Source organism: Parasteatoda tepidariorum, chromosome 2 (genome assembly GCF_043381705.1).
Source record: "Parasteatoda tepidariorum isolate YZ-2023 chromosome 2, CAS_Ptep_4.0, whole genome shotgun sequence".
In the NCBI taxonomy this organism is placed as follows: domain Eukaryota; kingdom Metazoa; phylum Arthropoda; class Arachnida; order Araneae; family Theridiidae; genus Parasteatoda; species Parasteatoda tepidariorum.
The window spans coordinates 31407916-31421462 of NC_092205.1; the positions used below are offsets into that span (position 1 = coordinate 31407916).

Below are 13547 nucleotides of genomic sequence, written 5' to 3' on the forward strand. Positions count from 1 at the left end.
TGATATATATATATATATATATATATATTATGACGGTATTTTTGCTCCAAAAAACAAATGCATTACAAAAAAAAATTTTAATCAAATTTTTATGCTTTTACACAAATTTCTAGATAAGGGATATTGAAATTTATAGCACCTGTATGCAATTCCAATTTTCAGGACCATGTTCCAAAAGGGTGAATTTATCTCTCAATGTAAACGAACATTATTTACCCTCCTTTGTGATGAAGTGAGCTTAAAGTTATTCTTTTCGCGCCGACTATAACATATACCTGCCAGCATGTTTTAGTTGGCCAACGTTCTCAATCAGGGTAGCGAAGCTTTTTTCGTTCATAGTATATTTGTGTTAATAATAATAGTTTAACTTATTTAATTCACCAATACTTAATAATACAATTTTAGAACTGCTGTTGAATAGCCAACCCAATTTTTGGGTTTACGACTACTAACATTCAGCTCCGTAGTCTTATAATTTTAAACCCAATCTAGACGATAAGGGAATTCCTGGATCAAGTATTAAGAGGAATTTGCTTTCGTGGCGGGCGTTTTGATGAAACTAACCCTCATTTGCTGTACATGGAGAGGAAAACCATGAAAGCTTCCCACGGTTAGCCAAAGAGCAAGGGGACTCTAACCCATGATCCATCCCCCACTGAGGATACTTAATGTCAGCACTGTAATCGGTGCGAGCCTAGTGCGAAATTCGTATCGACGAGCCATTACTGGGATTCGAACCCAGTTCACTTCGTTGAGAGGCGGATGCTCTATTCTTTAAGCCACCACGGGTCTTAGTTATTCAATTTGAACTAACATTTATTAGGTATGTTAGAATTAAAGTATAAGAAAAAATAACTCTGCCAAATTAGCCACGCCCACATTTAGCTACTGCATTTTTTCCAGCCTGTTTTGGTACGAAAACATTTATGATTCGCCCTTCCCGAAAAGGTTTTAAAAAAATGTTATCGCCAGTAATGTTGTAGAGTTAATTGCAATACAGTGATAAATTTGGGCTCACCAAGGTGTCCGGAACATAGATAGGATACTAAATTCTAGGCTTTTGTATAAAACACAATCTTAATGAACATTTCAGCATAGCTTTTTACAAATCTGTCTGTAAAATATAACCTTCAAACAATGCATTTAAGACATCTGAGTAGTTATGAAGGGATATTTTTTTAAAAAAAAGGCTTAGTTAAAATTTAAATTTTATGCTTGCCAAGCAGGGATCCCAAAATTATGAATAAGTGGATTATAAAAAAATTATGAAATATTTTTCAAAATGAGCTTAAAACTACAAATTTTACAAGTCACTCTAACAGCTCTACAATAAATTATAATGCGTAAATTTCACAAAAAATTATTTGTCAATCAATAATGAGATTACCTGTATTTTGAACTAAAATCTTGCAAATATTTAAAAACAAAAAAGCAAACAATGAAATAGAGCTAAATACATTGTTTATTATCGAATTTTTGAAGGAAACCTCTTAAGTATTCTTACTTAAAGCTTGATAAAATTAACAAATTCAAACTTAGACTTTAGACGTTGGTTTGAAACATCGCTAACGTTATACAAAGTCTACGTTCAAAATATGAAAGAAATTTTGTAATGTTTGTAGCGCAAAGAAATTTTCTGAAAATCAAAGTTCTTCAAAAAATGCGTTTAAAATAAGTTCTGAAAAATTTCTGGTTAGAAAGTTCTGAAATGTGAGAAATTTGTGACATAAAAAAATCAATAACTCAAAAATTAAATTTTATTCGTCTTAAAAATATAATTAAATCAAATAAGAAAGGGTTCAGTTATTAACCCTCCGCGTTCGGCTCAGTTTTTATACTTTCCGGTCCTGAAATACGGGGGATTTTTAAGTTAATTTTAGTTTAGTGTTTTTCATTTTAAGTAATTTTTTCATCACTGAATATCAAAAATTATAAGTATGATATGAAATGCAACGTTAAAGCATCAATCTACTGGTTACTATATTAAAAAGTAGGCGTTACTATCCTCCTTCAACGAATTTATCTATATAATTTGCGAAATTCCCGAACCCTCTAGTGCCACCTAGTAGCGAAAATAAGCATCAGATGATGGTTTTGGATGATGGTCGTACACGGGGAACTGGCGGGATCCGTATTGAAATCAGGGGGAAAATTTCTTCGTCCGCAACCCGTGACCCGTAGTGGGGGACGGGTCTTCACGTGACTCGTAGTGGGGGAGGAAAAAGATACCCCACTCAAATCGCCGGAGCCGCACGCGGAGGGTTAAAAGCAAAACAAAACGAATTTTAATTTCTTTTCGAGAGTTTGCTTCCAATTTGGATTTCGTCAGACAGCATACGAATAAACAACTTAAACAATCATAGACATAAATTTGAATAGGTTTTAGAAAGCTAATGAACTCTAGCTTAAATATAGATAATAAAACCAAAGTTTTCGTCAAAACTACTTACTAGCAAACTTACTAGCAACTCAATAATAAATATAATTTTTAAAAAATTAATTATCTGCTACGAATACTTCGAATTTATATCTATAACATATTTAATTTACGATACATAATTATGTAAAATAACTTTATCTTTTGCGTAATTCGCAATCAAATCTATTATTAGGAAGAAAGTTATATTAATATACTCTGAGGTCAAATTGAAAATTTAAAGATTATTAATAAATGTTGTTTTGTAAGAGTCACTTTAAATTTGCTTACCTCCTAATCTTTTTAGAGGTGTTCTTTCCGTAAACATCTTTCCTGATTCACTACCTTCTTTAAATACATCAGCCGCCATATTTGTGCGTATAGCAGTAGGATTAACAGCATTCACTCTAATCTATAAAACGAAATATTTGTATAAAGGACTTTGATTTTCACATTTAATTGAATTATAAGCCAATTTCACTTTGCTTAAAAAAAGCTTCATGCAGAAACAATAATAGCATGGATGAAAAATTTATGGATAATTATTTTAAAAATTTATGGTTTGGATCCAATATGAATGTCTAGATTTTGCCCCTCATCAGAGGTGAGCCTTGGCTGTCATCTTGTATTTACTGTGGGAAAGGGGAAGATAGTTAAATATTGTTATCTAGGGAAGTTAAGTAGTGTTTCTGAAATTTTCTTGTTTAAACTGAATAGTGCAAAATCAAACCTAGGACATTAGGTACAGTAGTTTATAAGTTTTATAAATAAAAATTAGCATAATAATAATAGTATACAAATTATAATGGAAATTACATGATAGTATATAAATAGTAACGGTAAAACAGGATCCAATGTATTGTTGTATACTGAATCGATTGAGATCAGAGCCAAGTCAATAGGATCACTTGTTATTAAGTTATAAGAGTTCTCTGCAGTAGAACTACAATTTTTGAATTTTTTCTTTTACGCACAAAATACTTTTAAATTTGATACTCTACAGTTTAACATGAAAAACAATGTCCTACTTATCGATATAACATTTCTTATACTTATAAATAGGTCCAAGTAAAAATATACTTTTAATTATACTTTTGTAACTCTTTTATACTTCGAAATTATTTTATCTATCTACTTGATTTTAAACTTATGTAGTTTAGCTTAAAATATGCTAATAACTTTGTTTGTTAATAGGGAAAGATATATGCGCGTTTATAGAAGTGCAAACCTGTTTTCATGTATAAAATTTTTTGCAACTTTTCAGCTTTCTCTTCTTTTGACTTAGTGTGCTGCATTCAATTCAGCACACGAAAAATAGAAATCAATAACTCAATTATCTAGACACTAATTTTAGATACGCAAATAACAATAACTTATCATTTGAAGTGTTTTTACATGAAACCTTATTCATTTCTAAGTTGGGCAGCTTGAAAAAGTTAAAAACCCTTAGATAAATTAATATCCCTAATGGCAAAACCCTATTGGAAACAGTTCATAAAACCAGTATCAAAATGAGACTGGAACCAATATAAACGCTACCAGAACCAGCATAAGCATGCTGGAAATTTAAAAACCCATATNTTTGCAGGAGAACACCTTTGAAGCTTCGCATCTTTGGACCCGTCTCCTCTTTCTGTCATTTAAAGATTTCTGCTAAAACTCCCCCGAGAGAAACAAACTTCAGATATCTATATTGAGCTTTAAAATCAATTTCCAGCTTTCCATTAATTATTTTCGTTCTCTTGAGAATTAAGGATGCAATTAATTATGCAACCAAAGTATTTTTTATGGTATCAGATCTAGAGTTCTTACATTGTGAGGTCCATACTCTGTTGAATAACAAAACTGAATCGAATAAAATCACATCTAGTACATTAGGTATGGTAGTTTAAACTTTTAAAAGTGTTTATGTATAAAAGTTAGTATAAAAATAATAATATACTAATTATAATAAAAATCGCAGGATAGTATGTAAATAGTAATACTGAAACAGAATCCAAAGTATTGTTGTACATTGAATCGAGATCAAAGACAAGTCGACATGATCGTTTTTTTATGATATCAGATCAAGAATTTTTTACATTGTGAGGTCCATACTCGGTTGCCATGCATCTTGTTAGTTGATCTACAGCACCTTTGCTCGAGCCATATATTCCTATAGAAGGCATACATTTAAAACTTCCTATGCTTGATACATTTACAATCGATCCTCCCTTTCCTCGCTCTTTCATGCCATTGGCAACAATCTAAAGACAACAATGTTTGAAAGTGATTAAAATAAAATTTTTATAAAGTTTTGAACATAAAAGTAAAATATATGTGCTAATATTTATACAATACATAGTAAAAAAATATTGAAACATTTTCATTTTTCTTCAATCTAAAAAAATTTTTTTAAATATTTTAATTGAAAAATTTATTTTTAATCAATAATTTAAAAATAAATTTTTCAATTTCACCATTTTTGTCAATTGTCCTTCAATCTACAAATTTAAGCACATAAAGCATTCATTATTTTTTAATTTTCTGCTTTTAATGTTATAGTACTACTTAAGAAAATGTATTAAGCTCCATTGTCTACTAAAGACTTCAAACTCTGGAAATATAAATACTCCAAAAGATTTACTCATGCGATTTAAATATACTTTTTAACTTGCATGTAAAATATGAAATATGATATCACGTTTACTTACTTGAGTAATATTTATAATTGCCTTTAAATTAACGCTGTAGAGCCTGGAACACAATAAAAAATATGAAACATTAGTAACATTTTAAAATACGTTTTTGGACAAAATAAGTATAATTTCCATCTTATAGTAATAACTTTAACAATTTATTACTATATTAAGTTAATCAGATTATTTTCATAAACTCCAATTCTTTCCAAATCATTTAACTTGATGAATTTAACTTGAAAATACATCAAAGTTTAAAATGGAGTTATCAATCTTAGATTATAAATTATAGATTTCGCTGAGAGAAAAAATAAGAGATCGTAAGTATGTTGCACAGTTTTCATCAGTTTTGTTTTATGCAGTTGGATTTACTGAACTATTGGGTAAGACAAATCACGGTGTGAGGAAGAATATGTTCTTCCGTTTTTCAGATTCTTCTTTTATCTGCCCTTCATTAACATCTATAGCAATGATTGGCAACCTATGAGCTACGAATAATATAAAAAAGATTACCCCATCGGTATAATGTTTATTTTTTTGCATTCATAGATAATACGTGTTGTGAAGTAGAAGTAATGCTACGAACTAGCAAGAATATTTAAAAAAAATTAAAAAATGCTCATTTGTGAGCCGACCATTCTTCTATAGCTGACGCCCGGTGGCTGAGCGGTAGCGCTTCGCGTTGTCGTGCCACAGCTCTTGGTTCGATCCTCGGGGCCGGGCAAGGTTGACTCAGCCTTTCATCCCTTCAGTGGGTCGATAAATGAGTACCAAGCATGCTTGGGAACTAAACACTGGGGGTTTTGCGTTCGGCTGACCACCTAACCGGAACATCTGCTCCTGCACCCCAGAGACCAAAGGTCAAGAATGGGCACAGTTGGCCTTGACCCACTATGGGCTGTCGCGCCGCTGAGTTTAGTTTTAGTTCTATAGCTCTCAGTGACCATCGTCTTATTGGTTTCCTAAACAGCAAAAAAATAAAATTCCTCGTTCATTGTTTAATTCGAGTTCATACTTTAACACAAATTAAAGCAGCCTATAGTTTATAAATTAAAATTTTCGAACATTAATTAAATTCTTCGTGGAAAAAAATTAAAGAACTTTATGTAAGAAAATCATACTTGTCAATGTCCTGCTAAGTCATGTTTCCAAAGTTTACAGGTTTCATAATAGCGGCATTGTTTACCAACAAGTCAATAGGTCCGATTCTCCCAATAGCAGATTTCGTAGATTCCCAATTTCCAACGTCCAAGCAAACCGTTTTTATTTTCTTGTTCTAAAACAAATTAATTAAACTGATTTATTTTTGAAAGATACTTAAGAAAAAACATGTTCTGGTTAATATTTTGGAATTTAGTTATTGGCTATTATAGATGGAAAATAACTCCACTTACGATTGTTTGCAATTCATCTAAATCTGATTGAGTGCGGCTGACAGCGACAACTTCATCTCCACATTCAGCCAGCCTAATCGTCACCGCTTTTCCAATACCTTAGTAAAAACAATTGAAATAAAATGAATTTTTTGTTATTTTATGCATTTTTCATGCTTGGCATTCTTTGATGATAACAAAACTACAAAGGTTTTCACTGCATGGACATGCATACAATTGGGTGAAATACTCAAGAAGAAGTGTACCGCTAAAATTCCACGGTTGTGCCTAATCAGGTGGTTGTGAATTGACTTGGTTTATTATCCGCTGAATCTATTTTCGGAAGAGTTTTAATTGGATACCTACAAGGGACGTCGCGTGTATGTTTCAAACGTAATTAGCTGCTAAATCACGGAATAAACAGATGCTACGATTTACCAACGCGTGACGCCGCTTGCAAGTATCCAATACGCAAAACAAAAAAAACGGTACACAATCACTTTTGATCCACTGATCGGATTTTCAATCCCTAAGATCCAAGCTGTGTAATTTGTAGGGCATAACCTTATGTCGTGCAGATAATATTTTAAGTTCCGAAGTTAGACGCAAAATAATTTTTTATTCTAATAAAGTTGCATTTTATGGAAAATTCCTTTAAACTTTTAAATAAAACTAAAAATGACAAACCCCAAATTTAAACAAAAGCAATCAAATTATGATTAAACGATAAAGCTTCAAATTCGTCATATTTTTAAAGTGTTATTTTTTCAAATTAAAATTAAAACTTAAAACTTTGTAAAAATGTGCCTATTTTCCAAATCAAAATTTTTTTGAAACTTTATAATAAATAAAAAAATTAATTACTTTTGCAGGAGAACACCTTTGAATAAACTAGTTTCAGCCTTTTTCAAATCTTTTTACGTGATAATGTATTTCATGTCATATGTCCAAATACGCAAAGACTAAAAGCAATATTTAGAAACTTTAATAATTTTGCCCTGTTTTCTGATATTTGATACAAAATTTTAGTGACATGCGCATCATATTTTAATGGTCTTGGAAAAAAAAATTGGGGGGGGGGGATAAAGTACATTTTTGTGTCTGATAGTTATTCAGTGTTGGTTAATGATTTAAATGAAAAATGGGGACTAGTAAAGTTATTAATTATCTGCAAGCTATTTGGCGTATTATAGAGAAAAAAAACAAATTACAAATGTAACTTATTTAATACTTCCTATCGTAGTGAACTGAAGAATTGGAATGACATGTTAGTTAGAAATTCTCCCCGAAAAGAAAACTTTCATATTTTGCTTACTCTATCTTTCCTACTTTATAAATAGTGCACTACGTAAGCATTTTTTCTTATTCTAAATGTGAACTACTTTTAATACTGAAAAGTGAACGCTAAACTTTCCTGTTGCATATTAATTTGTCGTGGTTGAGTAATACTCTCGAAAATTCCGCATACAACATTATAAGTGTATCGCCACAAATATATTTTATTTTAGGTCACTATGCTAACGTCTTCGTGCCTGAATATTTTAATGAAATACTTCTTTTAACCTTAGTTTGTTATAATGAATATCAAAAATATCCTTGTCCTTAAACATCTAGGTGTAAATAATTATAGATACTTCATGTGAAGAACCCATAAGAGAAAGTAAAAAAATCTTACACAAAATTTTAAAATACGTATTGCATACTTATTTTGTTTTTCTTTTGGGATATTTCGATAAAGCTATATATTTTGAAAAAAAGTTAAGAGGTATACCAAATGAAGTAAGAAAAACCAATGAAAAGACAACATTTAAAAAAACTCATTATTCGTATAGTGTTTTAAAAAAAGAATACTGAGCCATAATTCAAATAATTCACAAACTATACACTTAGATAGAAATGAAATATATGCTCGTTTATGTAAAATTTTCCATAATTTGTTTCAGGAATATATTTTTAGAATATTCTTATACCATGTTCAGAGTTTTGTTAAGATTGTTATATGCAACTTGTTGTGTTTTGCACTGAAAATTTGTAGTGCGATGCAATATGTGATCTAAGCGGCAACATTTAACTATTTAACCTAATACGTAAACTTTTTACCTTAACAAACCAATTCAAAGTAGTTGAGAAAAAATAGTTTTTATTGGACAAATTATTTCGCTCAAAGAACCCCACCCAGAATACATTAGAGACATTAAATTAAAAAAGAATATTTGTGATATTTTACTCAAATCCTTCAATTTCCTTTATGCCAAGGAATTATAAATGCCATTCATAGTGCTTTGTTTGGAATAGTTTACAATTTGTCTTAAAACATTTCTAAAGTATGAAAAAATACATTTAAACAATTAATAAAATAAAATAAATTTACAATAAAGCGTTCCATTACCTTTTCCTGCTCCGGTAACTAGAGCTCTTTTACCATCGAAATGGATATTCATATCTTCTTTTTATGAATTTATATTGAAGTGAAACTACTATTTTACCGCTTAGGTAGGCTGTGGATTTTTTAAACAAATATTCGAGAAATGGGAGTACTTAAAAATCGACCATTTCTTATCTTTTACAGTTTATGATAAAGAAAAATAAACATTTGAGACAGTAAATGTAGAGAAAAAAAGATTTTGTTTTCCATTAAATGTTTTATCTTCAGATAAAGAGCGAACGTATTTTTGAATGAATGACAATGTAAAAAATTGCAATGATTAAATAATTTGACTTTTTTAAATTAAATAATTTGGTTAAATAATTTGCCTTTTGAACGTTTAAACTTTACAATGTGAGAAACGTTACTATACGGTGCGTACTAAAACGTGTACTGTAAGAATATTAAGCAGTATTTTTTTAATCGAAATTTTGAAATATTTTCCTCAAAATAATATCTATTTGCAGATATGCCCTGCATATTCAATGAATTTTAATGCTAGTGAAATAAAAAGCATATAACTTTGAATATTGAAAATGTTACTTTTTGACAAACTGAAAGACTTCCTGGATAAAAATACCATATGAATTGCAGGTACTTTGAAAGCATCGTCAGCAAAATCTTTTTTATCGTAAAATCCATTTTACTGTGAAATGTTATACTGTAATTTGCGCAGTAATGTTTATTAAGTTTTAGTGAGTCAGTTATTTTATGGTAATTGCTACTGTAAATATTACGATATATCAGATTTTTTTTTGTTCCGTAACATGTTCTTGTAAAAATGGATTATGGTAAAAAAAAACAGTATTCTGAGTGCCGGCAAGCAGTTACATATTTTTTTTTTATAATATAATGATCAAAAAGTTTAAAATTCTCGTTTAAACAGAGTCAATGAATTAGCTTGGCAAAAATTTCAAGCATGGTGAATCGTAATGCTGTTAAAATTTTCTGCAATCTTAAAATGTTTCAAATTGAAATATATTATCGTAAATCTTTAACTTCAGTAAAATCCTAGCACATGTTACCTACTTGGCGCAATTTTGAAAAACGTCACCAACGTCGAAATGACACTTGTCGCCGAACTATTACCAACGCAATGGAACGTTTTTACAGTATTTGGCAAGAATTGGTGTTGGCAAAAACATAAGAAATCATAACTTGAAAATGACTAATACATTAACAAATCTCAAATCTGCAAAATCATTCCCCGAATTCTAAAATGCAAAATGACTGAAAAGCAATAACCCACTGCATACATCATGCCCATCGAAATCTCGCTAAAGTTACAACAACATATAGCAAACTTAATTGCTTTTCCAAACATCGCCAATGTCACCAAATCCCCCTTGTAATCTATACTAGGATCAAGCCAAACTTGATAACACGATAACATGTTTCAAGTTGAACTGAAACATGGTGCACATTTTTAACTTATTAAGGTTGCAGCAAAATTGTACCGTATTATTGTTCACCGTTAATACCGTTCAATACGCAAACTTATGATTAGTATTTTAAATGTTAAAATATCATCATGGCAAATAAATAAAGTTGTTCCTTAATAGCTTTACTTTCAAGGAAGGAACCGCTTCAAATTTTGATTTTGTTTTTCATAAATCATTGTTCCTGATAATGTTGTATTAGATTAAAAACAGCAACTAGTCTGAAATCAATTGGTTACCACTACAAGAAAGAAAACTTTAGTTTCTAACCAAACATTAAAATTTGAAAATTTTAAATTTGGTAAATACCCGCGAAAAAAATTTTAAAAATGTATAATAAACTTGACTGTTTTTGTGGAATTACCAAAAACTCAATAAAAAACTGAAACTCAACGTTTAACTCAATGAACAGTACTAAAGTTTAAATACTTATTTCGTACCCAAAATGAGAAATCACTAAATAATAATAGATTTGTGATATAATTGTCGAAAGAGTGGGCATACAATTTAGTTATTCTATATTACAGCAGCTTTAAAAGAAACTCACGATCAGAACCGAATATATCGCAATCATTATTGATAACTATAATTGTGTCAAGTACGATATTATGGTGATCATTATTGGTAACTATAAATATCAAATATCTGTGAGGTGACGGAGAGGTCAGGGTGTCCGATTTCGAAGTCAATGGTTTTTGTTTTGATATTTATTGTTTCCTACACACGGGTTTAAAATGTCTACCAAACGTTTCCCAAAAACAAAACTGGTTTTTGTTAACTCCAAAGACTGAGAGTGGGACGAAGGAGTATTTAAGGAAGAGATAATTAAAAGAAATTTTTTTTTACGAAAAAAGACTATCAAGTTCGTTTTTTGAAGTTATACTTCTTATGCGAATTCCAACAAGGTTGCGTTCAACGTTTAACGCGACATTTTTATTGGCCGGGAAATCACGTGGTAGGATCCAGTTTTCCCTCATTCATTTCCATATTGTTTTGGTTCTCACTAGCCTAAAAATAATAAAAGTATTGTTTTTCTATAAATATTTTTTTAGTTTGATTTGATACACATATAATTTAATAGGATAGTATTTTTTATTTTCAAATTTAGTGGATAACAATTGTAAAAAATGAGTGAAAACAATCCCACGGACAATGCGACGGATTTNGTTTTTTTTTTTTTTGGCGAATTTATTTACATAATTTAGAAGAAATTTTAAACATTCTTTACAGTCTGAATGTAGTATATTTAATTTTTAAATGTTCTCCTTTCTAAAGCGACCTTGTAAATGTCCTATATTTGAAAACACTGAATTTATTGCAACTAATTACAGAATTTGCCTTTGTTTGTACATAATTTTGCTATCTCTAAAGTACGAAGAATAAAGAAAATTATGTTTCTAAAAAACAAAATATTTTATTTTTGTCATTCATAACGGTCGGAACAGTTTTATTGTGTCTTAAAAGATTATAATAAAATAATTAAAGTTCAATACTACAATATTTTTGATTTTTACTTTTATTTAATGAACCTAATGAAATAAAAAACATATTGCACATTGTTGCATATACAAATGTTGTGTACAAAAAATGTTGTGTGTACATAAAATTGTAGCCTTTGATTTAATGGTCGGATTTTCACGTACTAAGACAAAATTTCATTAGCTTGAGGACCTAACCTTAAAATGAAAATTAATTAACGAAAGATATTTTAAGTCACAAAATCGGACTCAAACACAATTCTTTCAAAAAACGATTTATTCAGATTTTTTTGATGTATTCAGATTTTAGAATATCAAAAACCTGTTTAGAGGTATCCTCAATCTGGGAAATGCGGTCTTAATAATGTGAACCTCTTAAGGTTAATTTCACTTTTTACATATTTCGCTATATCTTGAATTTTTTTTAAAGCTAATTCAAAATTTCTGCTCACTGATATAAAATTCATTTATTCAAAAAGAATTCTTTGTAAAAAATATTTTTCCATACTATTCACAATATTTTTTAATAATTTTTTTCAAGAATTTATTTTATGACAGTCGAAAAGTTTTTTATCGTAAGATAAAAGAAATTTTAGATCATTTTAAAAAATGCAATTTTAAATGGTAAAATACAAAATTTGAATATAATCGATGAAACAGTAATTGAGTTATCAAATATTAAAGAATTGTAGAGTTATACACTTTAATTTCTTGAGAAAGATTGAGCCGATTTAGTTTAAATTTTATATTTTGAAATTTAAAATTATGCAAAAATTCACATACATTAAAATTTAAAACTTTTTTCCACTATTAATAAATAAAGAATTAAAAAATTTTAAATAATTATTAAAAATTATTTTTCGATAGAATTATCTTTCGATAAATGAATTTTATTATTCCGTGCAGAATTTTTTCGATTCGCTTAAAAGGTTTTCGATTTATGGTGAGATACGCTAAAAGGGAAATTAACATTAAGGGGTTCAAAATTTCGACTGCTTTCTAACCTTGACAATTGTGATGGCTTTCTCGAAACACAATAATAGAGTCTAATATAAAAAGCTATCATTTCACGCATAATAAATTTTTTTATAAGATATTATTACCGAATATGCACCGTTTACTCCATTGAGCTATAATTACATAAACAGAAGCAACAGAAATATTTTTATCACTTTTTTATTTTTTTAAAAAGTAACCAACTACTGAATGTGTCTTTTTACATGGATTTGAAGTATGCTTTAAATGACGAGCAACATATATTCTTGTTTCCAGATTTGATGCTCATGGAAGAAAACATTCCTAGAAAAGATTTGTGATACCTCCATCAATAGGCATTATAATTCCCGAAATTAAAGATGCATAGTCACTCAATAAAAATAAGACAGGATAAGCTACTTCATCAACCTCTGTAAAGAGAAGAAAACAAGAATTTTTAATTCGATAAATTATATAGTTCTAAAAAAATGTTTCATCTATACTTGAAAGCGGAAATCCCTAACTTCTGCCAGTGATGTGTCTTATTTTTTTATTTCAGGCACGCAAGTCTTGTATACAAAAGAAACTCACAAAACATCATATTAATTTATTTGAAAAACTACAATATCTCCTTACAAATTTATGGCGCATAACTTGTTTAGTGTTTAACATGATTTACGTTTCTAATGTCGTATAATATTCTGTTATCTTTAAGTATAAACCTTTATTATGAAAATGAAAATTCATTATGTTAAGTGTCTGA

At 29.4% G+C, this 13547-nt stretch overlaps 2 protein-coding genes across 2 annotated transcripts in view; both read right to left on the minus strand.

Annotated features, from left to right (window-relative positions):
* Positions 1 to 2707: 2707 nt before the first annotated feature.
* LOC139424977 (L-xylulose reductase-like) lies at positions 2708 to 9028 on the minus strand. Its single transcript, XM_071177425.1, has 6 exons — positions 8857 to 9028; positions 6489 to 6586; positions 6216 to 6370; positions 5110 to 5152; positions 4498 to 4662; positions 2708 to 2828 (listed from the first exon to the last, which is right to left on the minus strand). The coding sequence occupies exons 1-3, from the start codon at positions 8906 to 8908 to the stop codon at positions 6230 to 6232; spliced, it is 291 nt and encodes a 96-aa protein (XP_071033526.1). The 5' UTR covers positions 8909 to 9028; the 3' UTR covers positions 2708 to 2828; positions 4498 to 4662; positions 5110 to 5152; positions 6216 to 6229.
* Positions 9029 to 12969: 3941 nt separating this feature from the next.
* Positions 12970 to 13547, minus strand: part of LOC107444824 (L-xylulose reductase) — a 10674-nt gene continuing 10096 nt past the window's right edge. The window contains exon 7 of the mRNA XM_071177423.1: positions 12970 to 13215. Within this exon, the coding sequence (XP_071033524.1) occupies positions 13109 to 13215 (107 nt within the window). The 3' untranslated portion in view covers positions 12970 to 13108. The remainder of the gene's footprint in view (positions 13216 to 13547) is intronic.

Excerpts from the sequence above, each read along its gene's own strand:
- LOC139424977 (XM_071177425.1), bottom strand. The coding sequence starts at position 8,908 with ATGAATATCCATTTCGATGGTAAAAGAGCTCTAGTTACCGGAGCAGGA. Across the intron at positions 6,587-8,856 it reads AGTTACCGGAGCAGGAAAAG|GTATTGGAAAAGCGGTGACG; the intron begins GTAATGGAACGC and ends GTTTTTACTAAG. Across the intron at positions 6,371-6,488 it reads TAGATGAATTGCAAACAATC|AACAAGAAAATAAAAACGGT; the intron begins GTAAGTGGAGTT and ends AATTTGTTTTAG.